Source organism: Sapajus apella, unplaced genomic scaffold (genome assembly GCF_009761245.1).
Source record: "Sapajus apella isolate SASKATOON/1434 unplaced genomic scaffold, GSC_monkey_1.0 scaffold89, whole genome shotgun sequence".
Taxonomy (NCBI): domain Eukaryota; kingdom Metazoa; phylum Chordata; class Mammalia; order Primates; family Cebidae; genus Sapajus; species Sapajus apella.
Window position 1 is genome coordinate 2,239,077 of NW_022437029.1, and position 18,597 is coordinate 2,257,673.

General features: G+C 47.8%; 1 protein-coding gene across 4 annotated transcripts in view; it reads right to left on the reverse strand.

Moving 5' to 3' along the window:
- CRACDL (CRACD like) overlaps positions 1-18,597 on the reverse strand; it is a 145,722-nt gene that overhangs the window by 15,791 nt on the left and 111,334 nt on the right. For 3 of the 4 annotated variants that reach the window (XM_032255397.1, XM_032255394.1, XM_032255395.1), the window contains exons 6-7: positions 16,393-16,587; positions 10,741-12,880 (exon numbers count right to left, since the gene is read on the reverse strand). In XM_032255397.1, the coding sequence (XP_032111288.1) occupies positions 10,741-12,880; positions 16,393-16,587 (2,335 nt within the window). The remainder of the gene's footprint in view (positions 1-10,740; positions 12,881-16,392; positions 16,588-18,597) is intronic. The other variant, XM_032255396.1, reaches the window with a different exon arrangement.

Here is an 18,597-nt window from a genome sequence, read left to right on the forward strand (position 1 = left end):
TGGACAGAGAAAAGCACTGCTTGATCCTGGTCTCCACGGTCCCCCTATCCCAGGTGGAGACTGTAAAACTTCCAGCACCTTCCCAGTACTTCTCAGGTACCAGCAGTCACCATGGTCACCTTTGTTATAATCCGTTTTAATTCAATAATTAAAATGTGTAGCCTCTGGGTGAAGTCAGGTTATGACTCCTGAATGCAGGGTGTTGTCTGAGCTGGGGTGAGGACTCCTTTCCCGAGGGCTGAGCGTTGGGGAAGGAGAGTGGTGAGATCAGCAGGGCTCTCTGGAACCTTACAAGGTTTTGTGCTGTCTGGGCCTGGCAGACACCTGAAATTGACACTGGGGGATTCCCAGCTACCACGGAGACTCTGGCTGTGACTGCTCCTCATTGTCCCCTTGTCCTCTTGGCTGGCCCCTCAGGTGGGGCTCTGGGAGCACAGGTGGGTTATGTGGCAGTCCTGTGTGCCCCATGCCCACAAGTGGCCTGAGTCCGGCAGCAGTCCTCCATGTCTCCCTGCGGGGTACACCTGTCCAGCTTCTAAGCAGTCCCATGGAAGCCACCCTTGCAGACTGGATGAGATCAGTTACCTCTAGTTCTACCCCTGTTGCACTGGTGGCTCACAGAACTGCAGTGTGCTCTCCACAGAGAGTCTTTTGCAAATCCCCTTTATTCCTCCCCACTCTCTGCATTTTCTCAGGGTGGGGGTGGTGAGTGGTTGGTGACTCCACAGATCCTGCACACGTGCTCTCTGGTATCTTACATTTCTGCATTGGTGCCTTAACCAAAACTGGGACAAAGAAAATCCCACTCTCACACAGCATTCTGTGCTGCTGAGATGAGAATATTTTAGTACATGCTTAGGAAAGTATGGCTGTACTCTATGAAACTGAATCATATTTTGCAGTCAAAACGCCTCTGCTGCCCTATATGCTGTCATTATGAATAACCTCATTATATAAAGGAGGAAATTAAGACTCAGAGTTTAAGAGACTCAACTTGCTCAAAATCCCACAGCCCCTGAGAGGTGTTCCTCAGAGTAAAACCCACAGATTCACAGTCTTCAGTCTCACCACGCAGCCCCTCCCTTGCTCCCTCATCCCAGCACCTGGTCAGGCAGACACAGCCTGGTCCAAGCACCACCCACTGCAGGCTGGGAACCCCAGGGCATGGGTATGCATGCTCAACAGAGGAAGAAAAACCTGGAAGTTCTCAAGGCTTAGGATCTAGTTCAGGGGTTGGTTGAAGTATGCTCAATATGGGCAGGGGTGTGTACAGAGTGCCAGGGAGCCGGAGCAGGGGTGGGGCTGGAGGAGATGACGGAGGGAGTGGAGTGGCTGACGAACTTAGAGAGGCAGAAATGTTTGTTTTGGCCAGAATCTAAAAAGCCTTAAATACCTTCTCCAGGAGTTTGATTTTTATTCTAAATACAACGGGAGGCATTGAGAATTTTTAAAGAGGAAAGCTCCATAGTTACACCCAAGACCTGGAAAGAAAGGGTAAGAAGAGGGTTGGAGGGAGGAGGCACTGTAGGTGTCAGGTTAAAGATGAGGCTGTCATGGGGACATGGGAGGATAAAGATGCTGCATTAGGATGACCAGAACTTGCTGACCTAAGCGAACAACATGACTGGCATTTTTCATCTATCAGATTGGAGGAAAATAAAAACACTGATGACACTTACTGTTGATGAGGGGGTAGAGAAATAGTCTCTATTCTGCTGGAAGAAGTGTAAACCAGTACAACCTTTATGGAGGGTAATTTGAAGTGGTCTGTTAAAAGTGCACATGATCTGAGAACCTGAAAATCCACTTTTAGGAATCTATCATAGAGAAACAACAGTGTGAATACATACAGATTAAAATGGACAAGAAAACCATTAAAATGGACAACTACTGCAGCACTGTCAGCAAGAGGAAAAAAAGCTCAAACAAGCAGATGCCCCTCAGGAGGGGAACAGTTAAATAAAATACTGTGTAGCCCTTAAAAAGAATGAGGTGAGGCAGTTCACTCTGATAAAGATGCTCATGCTTCATACTGTGGGGTAAAAATGCAAGCCAAGATATACAGCATTTTTGTGATTAAAATAAAAGGATTCACGTGCCTAGATCTGGATGTCCATCTTGGTGTGGTTATGACTGCAGTGTTCAAGGGAAAGCAGATGAACCTGGTAGTGCGGTTCCCCCCAGGGAATGGGATTAAAGAGGTTCAGAAAGGGGTGGGCAAGAGGCTGCTATACCTTTTTTTTAATATTTGAAAATTATTCTTACATTTATATATTGTAAAATTCACCCTCTGGTGGTTCAGTTCTATGAGTTTTAACATGTTTAGCTTCTTATAACAACCGTCACAAACAGGATACAGAATATCAACACCCTGAAGAATTCCTTCTTCCTTCCCCTGTGTGGTCAGACTCTCCTTTTACCCCCAATCCCTGGCAACTACTGATCTGTTTTCTGTCCCTATATTTTTGCCTCTTCAAAATGTCACAGAAATGGAATAATTCAGTTTCATTCCTTTTGATTGCTAAGTAGTTTTTCATCATATGGATGTACCACAGTTTGTTTACCCATTCACCAGCTGAAGTACATGTAGGTTGTTTCCAGTTTTGGGTGATAATGTTATTTTATTTTTTCATTTTTGAGACAATGTCGCTCTGTCACCCAGGCTGGAGTGCAGTGGTGTGACCTCTGCTCACTGCAACCTCCGCCTCCTGGGTTCAAGCGATTCTCCTGCCTCAGCCTCCTGAGTAGCTGGGACTACAGGCGTGTGCCACCATACCCAGCTAATTTTTTATTTTTAGTAGAGATGGAGTTACACCATGTTGGCCATGCTGGTCTCAAACTCCTGGACTCAAGTGATCCACCCACCTCGGCCTCCCAAAGTGCTGGGATTACAAGTGTGAGCTACCGTGCCCAGCTCGTTTTTGGTGATTATAAATAATGCTGTTGTAGACATTGATGCATGGCTTTTGTGCAAATGTACATTTCCACTTCTCTAGGATAAATATCTAAAGTGGGATTGCTGGGTCATAAGTAAGTCCATTTTTTATTTTGCAAGAAATTGCCAAACTGTTTTCCAAGGTGACTGTGCCATTTTGCATTCCCATCAGCTATAGAGATAACACTCTAATGAGAGTTGCATTTTATCCACATCCTCACCAGCACAATGGTATTATTAATATTTTTTGTTTTGCACATTTTAATAGTTGTGTAATGGTATCTCATTATGGTTTTGTGTTTCCCTAATGGTTAATGATGGCAAGCATATTTTTCAGGAGTTTATGTGCCATCTGTACACTTTCTCTGGTGAAATGTCTGTTCATGTCGTTAGCCCACTTTCTTTTTTTTTTTTTTGAGACGGAGTTTCACTCTTGTTACCCAGGCTGGAGTGCAATGGCACGATCTCAGCTCACCGCAACCTCCGCCTCCTGGGTTCAGGCAATTCTCCTGCCTCAGCCTCCTCAGTAGCTGGGATTACAGGCACGCGCCACCATGCCCAGCTAATGTTTTGTATTTTTAGTAGAGACGGGTTTCACCATGTTGACCAGGATGGTCTCGATCTCTTGACCTCGTGATTCACCCGCCTCAGCCTCCCAAAGTGCTGGGATTACAGGTTTGAGCCACCGCGCCCGGCCTCATTAGCCCACTTTCTAACTGGTTTGCGTTTTTTAAACAAACCAATTAGAAAGTGGGTTAAAGATATGAGTTCTGAGAAGACTTTATATATTCTAAATACTGGTCCTTTATTGGATATGTAGTTTGCCTATCTTTTCTTGCAGTTTGTAGTATGTCTTTACAAGCTCTTAACTAGATATTTTGCAAAGCAAAAGTTATTAATTTTAATAATGTCCAATTCATCAGATTTTCCAGTTTGGATGCTTTGATGTCAAGTCTAAGATGTCTTTGCCTAGCCTTATATCCCAAATATTTTCTCCTATTTTTTTCTAAAAGTTTTATAGTTTTCATTTTACATTTAAGTCCATAACACCTTTCGAGTTAATTTTGTATACGATGTGAGACTTAGGTCAAGGTTCATGCTTTTGCCTATGAATGTTCCTATGCTCCAGGACCATTTGGTTGTGATGTACAATTTGATAATATTTTGTTAAGACTTTTGCATCTAGGCCAGGCCTGGTGGCTGACGCCTGTAATCCCAGCACTTTGGGAGGCTGAGGTGGGTGGATCCCCTGAGGTTAGGAATTCGAGACCAGCCTGGCCAACATGGTGAAACCCCATCTCTACTAAAAACACAAAAAATTGGCCAGGTGTGGTGGTGCATACCTGTAGTCCCAGCTAGTCAGGAGGCTGAGGCAGGAGAATCATTTGAACCTAGAAGGTGGAGGTTGTATTGAGTCAAGATCCATTGCACTCCAGCCTGAGCAACAAGAGCAAGACCATGTCTAAAAAAAAAAAAAGAATTTTGCATCTAAATTCAGAGATACTGGTCTATGGTTTCCTGTATTGTCTTTAATTCCAGTACTACAATCATGCTGGCCTCATAAAATGTGTCAGGGAATATTCCCCCTTATTTTTGCATGAGATTTTGTATAATTGGTGTTATTTCTTCTTTAAATGGTTGGTGGAAATCACCAGTGAAACCATGTGAAACTGGAGTTTTCTGCAAGGTTTTTCCCTACAGATTTGATTTCTTTAACATCTATAGGACTATTCATGCTACTTTTTAAGTTTGATAGTCTGTGTCTTTCAATGAATTGGCCCTTTTCTTTTCATTTGTCAAATTTATGTTCATAGAATTGCTCATAGTATTCCCTTATCATTTTAATGCCTGTAGGGTCAGTGGTGATACTCCATAATGTTTGTAATCTGTGTCTTTCTTTGCTCAGTTTTTAAATCAACTTTATTGGCTATTTTTAAGAACCATCTTTTGGCTTCATTAATTTTTAATATTATTTTATATTTTCATTTATGTTTGCTCTCTTTTCTTTCCTGCTTGCTTTTAGTTTGCTTTTCTTTTTCTAGCTCCTTGAAGTGGAAGCTTAAATTATTGCTTTGAAACATTTTTTCTAATAATTTAATGTTGAGTTTCCCTAAGTACCTCTTTATCTGCATTCCACAAATTTTGATATGTTATATTTTCATTTTAATTCAGTGTTCTAATTTTCCTTAAGACATCCTCTTTGACCCATGGATAATATAGTGGTTTAGTGTTTAATTTCAAATATTTGATGATCGTTTTCATATTTCTTTCCAGATATTTTTCAGATGTTATCAAATTCTTATTTAATTCATTAAGGACAAAGAACAAGATTTGCATAATTTCAATTTTTTAAATTATTAAGGGCTGTTTAGTGACTTAGAATATGGTTTATCTTCATGAATGTCCCATGTGCACTTGAAAAGAACATGTATTCTGCAGTGGCTGGTGGGCTGTTCTATAAATACCAATCAGGTCAAGGTGATTGATAATAATGTTCAACCAAATTGACCTAATTGAAATATCCTTCCTGATTTTCTACCTGCTACTTTTCTTTTCTTTTTTTGAGTTGGAGTCTCGCTCTGTAGCCCAGGCTGGAGCGCAGTGGCGCAATCTTGGCTCACTGCAACCTCTGCTTCCCGGGTCCCTGTTCAAGCAATTCTCCTACCTCAGCCTCCCACGTAGTTGGGATTATAGGCACGTGCCACCATGCCCAGCTAATTTTTGTATTTTTTAGTAGAGAGAGGGTTTCACCATGTTGGCCAGTCTGGTCTTGAATTCCTGACCTTGTGATCTACCTGTCTTGGCCTCCCAAAGTCCTGGGATTATAGGCGTGAGCCACTACACGGGGCCTCTACCTGCTACTTTTCTTGACTACTGACAGAGGAGTGATAACATCTCTACATTTTACTATGGATTTGTTTACTTTTCCTTTCAGTACTGCCAAGTTTTTGCTTCACGTAGTTTGAAGCTCTGCTGTTAGGGACATACACATTAGGTACTGTTATGCATTCTTGATTCACCAATATTACTGAAATTATCATTATATAATGTTCCATTTTATCGCTAATAATTGTCTTTTTTTTGAAGTTTTCTTTGTGTGATAATATAGCCACTCCAGCTTTTGCAGTTCTAAAATTTCTATTTTTATAGCTTCTATAGAGGGAAATTGGAGGCTACTCATCAATGTTTAAAGTTTCAGTTATATAAGAAGAGTACGTTCTAGAGATCTGCTCTACAACATTGTACCTACAGACAACAATACTGTATTGTACATTTTAAAATTTGTTAAGAGGATCAATCTCATGTTTTATGTTCTTATCACAATAAAATGAAAATTAAAAAATTCAAGAGATAGAAATATATTTTTAGCATGGTATCAAAAAACCCCCACTGCTTGTATTCTAACCCAGATGAATTTGAATATATCTGAACTGTGTCACTGAAAAAGGGTGACAGTCTCTTTCAGTTCATTTCCTTCAGAAAATGGCTGTGACATCCAAAGACAAGGTAGGCTAGAAAATGGCTGTCTGCATTCCCCCAGCATCCAGCTAACACCAGCCTCTTCCATGCGATAAACTCAAAGGGTCAGGCCCCTGTGCTTTTCCCATCTTTTGGGGCCAACACAGAGCTTGCATGGCAGGAGGACATTAAATATTTGTTCAAAAAAAGAATGCACAAATGAGTGAATACTGGAGTCTAGAAAAAGAGGGTCAGAGACTGGAATGTGTCACCGTGTCACCAACCCAGTCTGGAGGAATCAAACTCAGATTAGAAGCCAGTGCTGGTTATCAAATGAGGTCCCAGGTGAGAAGGGTAGTTTCTTGCGCTACCTCCCAAAACACCAATATGTGACCACGACTTTGTGAAAAAATAAATCTCAAACCCAGAAACAAGACAGTCTAGAAGGAAGGTAGACTTAGGAGTGATTTTTTTTTCTACATAGTTTCTGTGTTTTGCAATTTTTCCACACAATATTCTCTTAACTCCTTTGTTCTCATTCTAATCTTGTGTGCAGAAGCTGCTTTATGACTTGTAATTTAGACTCTGGGATGGATTGAACCAACAGAAGGATGCATAATGTTCTGCACAAATGAACAAGGCTGATAACGCGGGGCCATTTATTTCCTAGGACAGATCAGCAAATTATGAACCAAGCCTATTAACAGGGCTCCTCTGCCTCAAGGAGTACAGACATGTACTAAGCTTGCAGTAATCACTCCAGCATAGCCCCTGTGAGGCTCAGCCCCTTTGGCAAGCCAGGCCCCTCTGTTTATTATGACCAACCACCACTGCATCCTTCCCTATTCCTTCTGCTGAAGCTTCCGCCATTCCTTCAAAGAAGGAACACAGGGTGTGGAAGAAAGGAAGAAGAATAAACCAGGTGCTGGGGACAAAGCAGCTTGAGTCCCCAAAGCAGAGTCATCGGGAACACTTCAATTATCAAACTTTACCATACATTACCCTAGAGGGAGGCAGAAGGTTATCTGGGAGCGCTGGGCAAGATATTTGATACCACAATAGCAATTATTAGGTCTTTCTGGAAACAGAGTAATATTGTTATTAAAACTTTTCTTATGCGTAAGACTTATATGAACTGAATTGCTTCCAGTTAATATAATTTGGGAGCAATAAGAATGATAATAGAAGTGATAATAATGAAAGAAAGCACAAACAGATTCGGCATCTGGGGAAGGTATGGGGGCAGTCTCTCTGCTAGGGTCTGACAGTGCAGACTCTGAGATTCTGCTCTGGTCAGCATGAGACAGCCCCTCAAGGTCCAGGTAGGATCAGGCAGCAGGCCCAGCCTGTCCTGGTATCTGTCCCTCCAGTACCACTGCCACTGCCCCCAGAGTTGCTTCCCTATAGAATGCGGGTAATTCCTTCTCTCCTCTCTTTACATTGAAATGAAAATCATTACCCATACCCATAAAGGAACCTAGATTCTTCTTTCATTTTGTAATTCATCTGTCATTTCTATGGTTTTAGAGAACGTGATTAAACTTGGATGAGACAATTCTCTTCTACTATATAAGCAAAGCTGCAAATAAACAAACACTCTATTACATTTTATAAATCAAAGAAAAATACACAAGGTCTTTACAGACCATCCCAGGCATTTTATAGTGAAGAAAGCCTAGCTTAGATTGAGGAACTTATAGGTAAATAGTGGGCCAGGCATTGCCGTCTGATGCTTCCTTTCCAGATCTGAGTATGAGCTGGATATTCTGTTTTTAAGTTCCACTCATTCAGGAAGCCCTTGAGAGACGTTTTCAATTCTAGGCCATGAAGGTCAGGGTTTCATGTGCATGAGAGCAACTCATCCCTCCCTTGCTACTTCAATGGCTTTTGAATCACTCTACAGTAGCTTCAATAACCTCAATGGAAATCTGCAGAGTGGATCATCAACTACAGCTTGAACTTCCTCCAAATTCCCGCTCTGATTATCCTACTGCAGTGGCAACAGCAACATAAAATCACAGCTGTGGCAAGGGGCCTGAGATTGGGAAGGCCATATGTGTGGGCTCTTTGGAACTGTGAATCCCTGCGTGTCACCTTAGGAATTTAAAGCACTGTAAAAGAGCCAGAAAAGATTAGACTATTTTGGAACTGTTTTTACATGGTTTTGTATGAGCTAATTTTTCCTCCTGTGTGTGCATTTTCCTCTTAGGATGCAGGATTCCCTAAGAGAGCCAACAAGTTCTATTTCCTCTCTGTCCTACAATGCAGTGCTTGAAAGGAACCTTGGGATTTCGAGTAGCCTCTAAAATAGCCTGAAACTTTTTTTTTTTTTTTTTTTTTTTTGAGATAGAGTCTCACTCTGTTGCCCAGGCTGGAGTGCAGTGATCTCGGCTCACCACAACCTCCACCTCCCAGGTTCAAGCAATTCTCCTGCCTCAGCCTCCTGAGTAGTTGGGATTACACGTGTACGTCACCATGCCTGGCTATTTTTTGTGGTTTTAGTAGTGACAGGGTTTTACCATGTTGTTAGGCTGGTCTTGAACTCCTGACTTTGTGATCTACATGCCTCAGCCTCCCAAAATGCTGGGATTACAGGTGTGATTTTGGTCACTGTGTCTGGCCAAAACATTTTTAAAAACAAAATTTGCCATGGAAAACTTCTTTCTAGGGCCTTCATCACATGCACACACAGCTTATTTGTGTAGTTTCATTTTCTGGCTCACAGATTTCCATTTATTAAAAAAACCAGCAGGCCAGGTGCAGTAGCTCACGCCTGTAATCCCAGCACTTTGGGAAGCTGAGGCAGGCAGATCACTTGAGGTCAGGAGTTCGAGGCCAGCCTGCAACATGGTGAAACCTCGTCTCTACCCAAAATGTAAAAAAAATTAGCCGGGTGTGGTGGTGCATGCCTGTAATCCCAGGCTGGGATTTCATGGCTGAGACAGGAGAATTGCTTGAACCTAGGAGGCAGAGGTTGCAGTGAGCCAAGATCATACCACTGCACCCCAGCCTGGGCAACAGAGTGAGACTCCATCTCAAAAACAAACCAACAAACAAACCCACCAATGAAAGATTCTTTAGCTCTGCTGCAAATACCCATTTTCAACAGACTTCTCATTTCATCTGAAACACTGTAAGAAGTGAGAAATGTCAAAGGCAGAGAAAGTTCATTTACTTTGTCTCTGCTCATTTCAAAAGACAGCTGCTTTCAAAGGCTCTTACATTCTGCCTCAGTCTTAACACAATCTCTCTTTGGGCACAGGAAGTAAATGCTGACCCTCTTGAGACTTACATTTTACACAGACTTGTGATTCCAATATACAGAATGCTTTTCACATGCAGCTGGGCCGTGTGAACCTGATTATGAAGGGGGAGGAAATTCTTTCTTGGAAGAAAAGATCAGAAGGAGTCTGATGAGGAGTAAGATGTTTCATTTATAGTCAAGAAATAGCTTAGGCCCTGAAAGAACCTGCATCAAAATGAGTACACACGTACTGGGACTGGAACTTTGCTGAGTTTCTCAGGTGAAAAGTGGGAGAAGAATTTGAGGGATTTGCTGAGAGTCCTATCAAAATTAGTTTCTGCATTTTTTGTCTCATGCCTACACACTTGACTTCTCTGTACTTACACAAAATCCTGGTATTTCTTTTCCCTTTTCTACTCTTTACTCCTTATTTTCTCTCTTTTTAAAACAGACAGAGTGTCACTCTGTCACCCAGGCTGGAGTGCAGTGGTACCATCGTATCTCACTGTGCAGCCTTGAACTCCCAGGCTCTAGCAATCCTCCTATCTCAGCCGCCCAAGTAGCTGAGGTGCATGCCCCCAGGTATGCACCACCACATCTGGCTAGTTTTTAAATGCTTTGTAGAACGAGGTCTTGCTAGGTTGCCCAGGTTGGTGTGGAACTCCTGGGCTTAACCGCAGGTCGTGGCCTCCCAAAGTGCTGGGATTACAGGGGTGAGCTACCGAGGTAGGCCTATTCCTTACTCTAGATCAGGAGTGTCCAATCTTTTGGCTTCCCTGGGCTACAATGGAAGAAGAATTGCCTTGGGCCATACATAAAATACACTAACACTAAGGATAGCTGATGATGAGCTTAAAAAAAAATCGCAAATTTTCATAATGTTTTAAGAAAGTTTACAAATTTCTGTCGGGCCACCTTCAAAACCGCCCTGGGCCCAGGCCGCGGATTGGACAAGCTTCCTCTAGATCAGACATGATGTTAGTGGGAATTCTGATTCCTTCTAATTCTCCTGCAACAAAGTTGGCGGGCATCCAGCAAGATGTGCGAGCAGATGTGGATCTCCCCAGGCCCTGCCCTTCCCGCACCCTCGGCGGGCTCTTACCAGCTCCCCTGCGCAGCGGCCTTTTCTCCGCCGTCCTGGGCTCCTTTCTGGGGTCCCGCTCTCCTGGGCTGGTGTCGGGGGGCGCGGGCGCCGGCGGGAGCGTGAAGCTCTGCAGAAGCGGCTTCCGGGGCAGGGGCGGCTTGGAGCTGAGCGGCTCGGGGGGCCGGGCCTTCCCCTTTCCTTGGTCGCTGGGGGCCCTGGCGCCTCGAAGAGCCGGGGCCGTCCCGAGAGGACACTTCTCCTCCTTCGGGAGCACGGTGAGCGACCTTTCTAACCGGACCTCGGCACCATACCTCTTCACACCCTTCGCCTCCTGGGAGGCGCCATCCCTGTATTTGAGCGAGAGGGAGGTGGACCGAAGCTTGACGGGGAAGGGGTTTCTGTCCTCGCTCGGAGCCGGCTCCTTGGCCGCTGGGCAGGGCTCTCTCGTCCCGGGCGAGGCGGCCGCCTCCTGGGGGCTCCTGCGAGGCCCGGCCGGGGTGGCCGCTCTGTCGCCCGAGTCCTGAGGGCCGCACTCCGCCGGCTTCCGAGGGCCGGCTTTCGCGTGCTGGGGCTCGGGGAGCCCCTGGAGGTCGTCGAGGGCCGCCTCGCTCCTCCAGGCCGGGCGGCTGCTGGAGAGGGGCAGGCGGCCGCCGGCGCGTTCCAACGGGCGGGAGGCGCCCGGACGAGGCCGCGCTCGGCACGAGGACACCGAGAACTTCTTCGCACCCCGCAGCTCGGCGCCGCCCCTCTCCGCTTTCCGCTCCGGCGCCGCCCTCTCGGCGCCCGCAGGTGGAGCCTCTGCCCGCTCGGCCTTGGGGCGCTCCGGGGCGGCGGCCTCCGCGTCGGGGGAACAGGGACCGGGCTCTCCCGGGGGCGACTTCGTGGCGGCAGGCGGCGGGGATGCGGCAGGGCCCTCGATGGCCGCCGCGGGCCGGTGCTTCAGGCAGCTCTTGGGCACTGGGGGGCTCTGGGCGGGCGCCGCGGAGGGCCCGTTCCCCAGTCTCCTGGGCTCGTTCCCCGCTCTCTCGGGCTCGGTCTCCACTCTCTCCGGCCCGTTCCCCGCTCTCGCAGGCTTGTTCCCCGCTGTCTCGGGTTCGGTCCCCGCTCTCTCGGGTTCGGTCCCCGCTCTCTCGGGCTCGGCCCCCTCTCTCTCGGGCTCGGTCCCCGCTGTCTCGGGCTCGGTCCCCGCTGTCTCGGGCCCGGCCCCCGCTCTCTCGGGTTCGGTCCCCGCTCTCTCGGGCTCGGTCCCCGCTCTCTCGGGCTCGGTCCCCGCTCTCTCGGGTTCGGTCCCCATTCTCTCGGGCTGGTTCCCCGCTCTCTCCGGCTCGTTCCCCGCTCTCTCGGGCTCGCTCCCCGCTCTCTCGGGCTCGTTCCCCGCTCTCTCCTGCTCGTTCCCAGCTCTCTCGGGTTCGATCCCTGCTCTGGCGAGTTCGGTCCCCGCTCTCTCGGGCTCGGTCCCCGCTCTCTCGGGCTCGGTCCCCGCTCTCTCGTGCTTAGTCCCTGCTCTCTCGGGCTCGGGCACCGGCCCTGGGGGCCCCTTCTCCTCGTCCGGGAGCACTGGGGGCGTCGGCTCCGCTTCCTGCAGGACACTGTGGTCTGGCTGGTCGTCGGGAGCAGAGTGCGCCTCCGAGGCGGCGGCGGAGACAGTCTCGGGCGGCGTCGGATCACCCTTGGGGATGGCGGTGGGAGAGGGGCTCCGGACGTCTTCCGGAGCACAGACCACCTCCTCTGCGGTGTCTGTGGCCGGGGCACACGGGCCTGCGGGGGCTGCCCCCTCCTCCTGCTTTCCGCCGTCGGGACCGAGGTGCTGGGGGTCCGCTGGCGGGGACGGGGGCTCCACGCGGAGAGCGGGGGTCGACTGGAGCTCGGCGAGTTCCGGGGTGGCCAGGCGACTTGAGGGGTCCTCCCCAAGGGTGCCCTCCTCCTCCACGCTGGCCCTGAGCGCCTGGCAGTGCTGCAGGCGGGCGCGTCTGGCACGGGTCCCTCCGTTTGGCAGCAAGGGCGCTGGTGGCCCAGGCTCAGGGCCTCTGTCCCGTGCCACGTCCTGCTGCCCAGAGCTGGGGCTCTCTTCTGGGCTGACTTCCAGCAGTGGCTTCTCCTCGTTTTCCTCCTCCTCGGGAGTGTACGTCAGGTCGCTCAGGGATTCAGACTGAGCACGCTGAGAGATATAAAGAAGAAGAGAAGAAAAGAAATAAAAAGCACCATCACTATAGCAAATTCCAGGAAGCCCATCACCTCCCCGGTTTCTTCAAGGCTTATAATGGTTTAGTGATAGCAATGTCTCTAAAGCTGGCACTTAAGTAGGCATATACCCACAGGTGTCTTTTCTCAGTCTGTATCCTGCTGGTCTACTTGGGCTCACAAGTTTATCAGGAAAATGGCAGATATGCCTCCAAAGTAAATGTCTACAACTCCTCTGGCAGAGCCTCAATACCAGTGGACTAGAGAGTAATGTGACCAACAAGGGAAGGCAACCAACAGCAGCCAGTGTCTACCATGCTCTGTGCTCCACACTTGTTATTTCATTTAATCATTCATCCCAGTGAGGAAGAGATGATTAGGTCTCTTTTTGCACTTCAGAGCCAGGAGCCCAGAGAAACCAATACCTTGGCCAAGCCTGGGCGAGCAGGTGGCCCAGCTGAACAGCTGGGACTCTATGGCCCTGTGTTCCTCACAGCCAGTCTCCCATGTCAACACTTCAGGAATCTGCCCTCATAGCAAAGCTAGACTGGTTTTCCTAAAAGATGACTCATATCATGTCAATAGCTAACCACAGCTTATAGGATAAAATCAAAATTTTCAGCTAAATTTAAAGTCCTAGATTCTCTGGTCTTAAGTTATTTCTTCCACTCCTTACTCAGGTCAAACCAAGCCCCCAACACTGTGCCAGACACTTGGTCTGAGTGACTGCCACCCCCACCCCCTGCCCCCAACCTCCAGGATGCTCTACCAGGACCCCTAAGGACTGCTTCAAACTCTCCCCCTCTATAGGTAGTCTTGACTGTTCCCTGCAGCTTAAGATCCTCCCTTCTCTGGCCTCCTGAAGCCCTACTGGCTTGGCAAACATACACTGCCTTGTGATATTCTTCTTCCGAAAGATCTCTAGAATTCAGATTCCAGTCCAACTTCCTCCTTCTGTCACAGTCAGTTCCTGCTCTCTTGGGAAGGAAAGGAGTTCCAGGTAACCAAGAATCATTCAAAAGTAACATGTGAAGATGACTAAAAGGTTGATGGCGTGTAGAGGCTCATCTTTTTAGAAAGCTTGTGATATTAGGCCCCAAGAGTCACCCAGGCTATCGCTCTCTCCTTCCGCTTTTCTAAAGCAGGAAATAAGACACTCAGGGATATGTTTGCAATAGGTTTCTCTTCTTGTTGTTTGTTGTTATTAATGTTATTAACATTTTTCATGTCATCTGCTTGCTAATAGAATGCAGGACGCCTGGGATGTTTGTGACAATACCTAAGCAAACTCTTAACAAAATGCACAATCATATTTGGATTTAAAAAGAGGAAGAGGCACAAAGAAAGCTACAAATTCAAAAGCTGCAAGCTCTTGACTTTGCCATGTTGGTGGTCTTCTACTACAGGAAACTGCTGATATTGAAACCTCTTTAGAATGGGGGTCACCTTTTAAAACTGTCAGTCATGGAGCCCACACAAGGCAGCAGAGGGGTCAGCAAGGCTGTTCTTTCCCATCCTGGGAACAGTTAGGGAGCGTCTGAAAGCACCTTGATCCCTGAGAGGGGCCAGGCCACAAGGAAGGTCCTTACGGTTGGGAAGAGGGATCTCATGACCAAAGGGCAAAGGGTGCTGTGGACACCGAAGGACAGAGGCCTCCAACATCATAGGTTCCACAACAGTGGATGAAGGAAAATATAGACACCTCTGAGAACTTAAGATACTCATGCGTGCACCTTACCAAGCAGGGAAAAGAAAAAAGAGAAAAGCCATGGATGTGACAGAGTTTAAAATCAAGGAAAGGCTGTGTTTACATGTTTACTCAGACTGACTGTATCAGGTTTTCTCTTATTCTATAAAGTGGGATTCAAGAACTAAGTCAAGTTCAAATGTAAAGAAAGAGGGATACAGCCCTGCACAGATGGGAGCAAGAAGGGAAGCTGCGTTTCCAGCTGGAATAAACACCAGGCTTCGCTCTGTCACCAAGTCCTGGCCAGGTTGTGGCTGGTTATAAATGCCCTGGCCAGAGCCAAAGACATCCCCATGGGAGTCATAAATTACAGACTTGAGGGCCAAAAGGGGGCAGGCCCTGGCCCTGTGGTCTCACTCAGCATGAGGACAGGCAGGTCTCGAGTGACTGGACCTTGTCACACCTGCACAGCACACAGCCTTTAACTGTACATGCATTGAACGCAGACACATACATGCAAGTACCCTGGTCCCTGCTGGCACATCAGCATGAAGATAACCCACCTTGCTGCTTCTTCCAACATTAGTCCCCTCAAAAGTCTACTCTGCTGGCATGAGTTTAAAGAGTACCTTCCATACGCCCAAAGGAAAACTCGCTCTCTTCAGGGAGTCACTGAAGTCCTGAGTGGTCCCAGCCCGCTGTCTCCAGCTGAGGCACCTAGCTTGCCCTGGGTACTTCACCAACACCCCCCCAATCATGTCATGAGGGAAGGACAGAGGACATTAGCCTGTGAGCATCTCTTTTTCAGCACTGTCATTCTCTGTGGCCAGGCTGGCCCTGACTCCAGTGGGGAGGCATTACAGTGCCCATGATGTAGGGGAGAGGAAACAACCCTATGTGAACCTCGAACCTGCTGGTAAATGAAGCCAAAGTATTCCATGAACCAGTTTCTCAGCTTCTAGGACTAGGAGGTAACGACACCCAAGGCAGCACACCCAAAGAGGGGTCTCTCTTTGCGAGGCATGCTCCCCATGCTACTGAGTAGGCCCTCACCCAAGGCAGGTGTCCACGCTAGTGTTTCAGCTTCTTTCATTCACTCATTTGTTAATTCACTCATTCATTTGTTCAATCACTCATCCATTTAACATCTCTGTTACTAGAAATGTTCTAGGGGCTGAAAGTACAGCCAGGACAGGGTCTCAAGACTGGCAATAAGAGCACATCCATTTGCAAAAATCACTTTGGCATGTGGCAAGTGCTCCTAAGGAATTGAACGGGCAGGGTGAGTTTCTTTGGGGGACTGTCAGGCCCCAAAGCTGGGCCACAGCAGCACCAATGCCTGAGGCTAGAAGCAGCTCATGAGCTCAAGAGGCAGAAAGGTGGCCAGAGTGCTGATTGAGAAAGAGGGTAAGAAGCCTGGGGGGTAGGCAGTACCTGATATGCCAGGCCTGAAGTGTGGACATTACACTGAGTGCAGGGGGAAGGCAACCAGCATTCAATAGTGACTGTGTAAGGAATGATGGATGAATGGATGGATGGATGGATGGACCGATAGATGGATGGATGGATGGATGGATGGATGGATGGATGGATGGAGTGTTTCTGCAAGGGAGAGACAGATGTGGTTTATGTTTAAAAGGATGAGAAACTTCAGCTCCTGCAGCATGGCTCCATCAACTATGGGGTGCTTGGAGGGGATATGAGACCTTATGCGGGGGAGTGAGGTAGGTTGGGGGTGTGTGTTGGGTGGGGGGTGCAAGCCTGCCTAGCCTGCCTCTGCGTGGAGAAGGAAACCCAATTACCGATGAGAGCCGCCTCATTTTACTCGACCGCTGGTTGCGGGGCTTGACCTGGAGCTTGTGCTTAGCTGCAGAGTTGTCCAGGCAGGAGGAGGATTCTGGAGGGTAACTGAAGTCAGCCACTGGTGCCAGGCTGCTGTCCGAGGTCCGGGCGGAGACAGTGCTGTTGCTCACGTGGTCTGGAGACACGACAGAGACCTTCATGGGACAGGGAACAAATACGCTGAGCATGAGCTTCACCATCTGAAATAAGGACAACCAACGCAGGCTTGGTCTTCCCACAGTCTCTGGCTTTACATGTGTGGAAATGCTTTCTTTTTTTTGCAGGGAGGGGGATGGCAGGAGTCTTGCTCTGTCACCTAGGCTAGAATGCTGCAGTGGTGTGAGCTCGGCTCACTGCAACCTCCACTTCCCAGGTTCAAGCAATTCTCCTGCCTCAGCCTCCTGAGTAGCCCGGATTACAGGCACACGCCACAACACCCAGCTAATTTTTGTATTGTTAGTAGAGACGGGGCTTTACCATGATGGCCAGGATGGTCTCGAACTCCTGACCTCATGATCTGCCTGCCTTGGCCTCCCAAACTGCTGGGATCAGGGTCTAGGATCCTCCTGGAGAAAGATAAATGGCTGGGAGTTTAAAGTGTGAGGCCAACTCCTGGAAACCTGTCACTCCTTCGTGAGACCACGAAGAAAACCTGTGTCTCAGGCTTCCCTGTCATCCTCCTGTGGCAGCTGGCACAGGCACTTCAGACAAAAGAGCTTTCTCTGACAAAACACACCAGCCCAATTTGTCCAGGGCACAGTCACCTGGTCGTGACTCTGGAAGCTGAGAGGAAGGTTCAGAGCTGTGATTTTAGTGCCGAGCCCACTGCCTAGCGCTCCATCACTGGAGCCTTGCTGGTTCATCCTGGAAGGTTTCTGGGTACTCATGTGTCCTCTTGAAGAAATCTGGGTGGAAGTTGCCATCTGTTACAGGTATTTTACTCATTTTTACTTCAGCATGGAAGAATTGACAGCAAAGGCTAAACATGTCACCTGGGACAAAGGGATGCTGGCAGTCATATGGAAGAATGAGGGCAATACCCAAAGATCCCTGCCCCCAGAACTTGGCCAGCCCCACTACAGAGTGAGGTCGAACTGGGCTCCCCTGCAGACAGGAGTAGGCATGAAGCTTAGAGCACCTGTGAGCACATGCAGCCCAGATGAGGGATGAGGTGCACAGGGAAACTCTGGGAGGTGACGGGCTTTTCATATAATTCTGTGACCTTCAAGCAAGCTTTCTACTCAAGCATGATGGGCAGTATTAGTGTCAAGTTTCCATTTAACTTAAGAATAGAATTTTATTCACACAATGATTCAGTAACACCTCATGAAAACTGAATGAGGCAGTGAGACAACACACCAGTGTCGTCCCCAGTGGCAAGCTCCCAGGGCCATGGGCACATCCACTGTTTCTCTTCCATAACCCTGGGACCCCACACAGTGCAGGTGCCCAGTGGCCTTTGCTAACCCTGACAGGGAACCATAAAAATGACCGTACTGGAGAGATGGACTCCGACATGGGAGGAACTACCTCTCCCTGTTTACATGAAGGCCTCTCCTATTTTCTAATAAAAGTGTAATTTATCCGTGTAAACAAGGAGGAGATAATTACTACCATGGGGGAGAAGGGGCTAAAAGTGGACATAATCTACATAAATTCTATTTTAGCTATTCAGATACTTACAGGAATAAAGTGAAAACAAATTATGCTAAAAATAAGCCGTAAGTCTCCAGGCCATGACTATGTATGTGCCTGTGGCTTTGGCTCTCACTGTGGTCACTGATGACTCAGGAAGTCGCCTTAGACTGGGAAATCAATACCTTTCCCAGATAGTCTTCCTTAAAGGTCACAAACAGGATGTATACATTTAAACAAAAATCATACAGAATCTGTAATATTTACCTGTGTCTAGAGGAACAATGTATAAACATTTGGTTAAAAAAAAAAAAACCTCACTGCCTAGGACTCATGAGAACAGACAAGATGAGCCGCTTTGCAAGTGCAGTGAGAATGATCATGGTGCCTGTGACAATGATACCCCTGACTGCTCCTCTATAAGCCCAATACCCTGAAGGCTCCAAAGGATAAACAGCAGGCCTTCCTCCCTGTGGGCCACCTGGCGTCTGTCCTGTCTGGGCAGATGTCCTGGGCTCAGGCCCACTCTG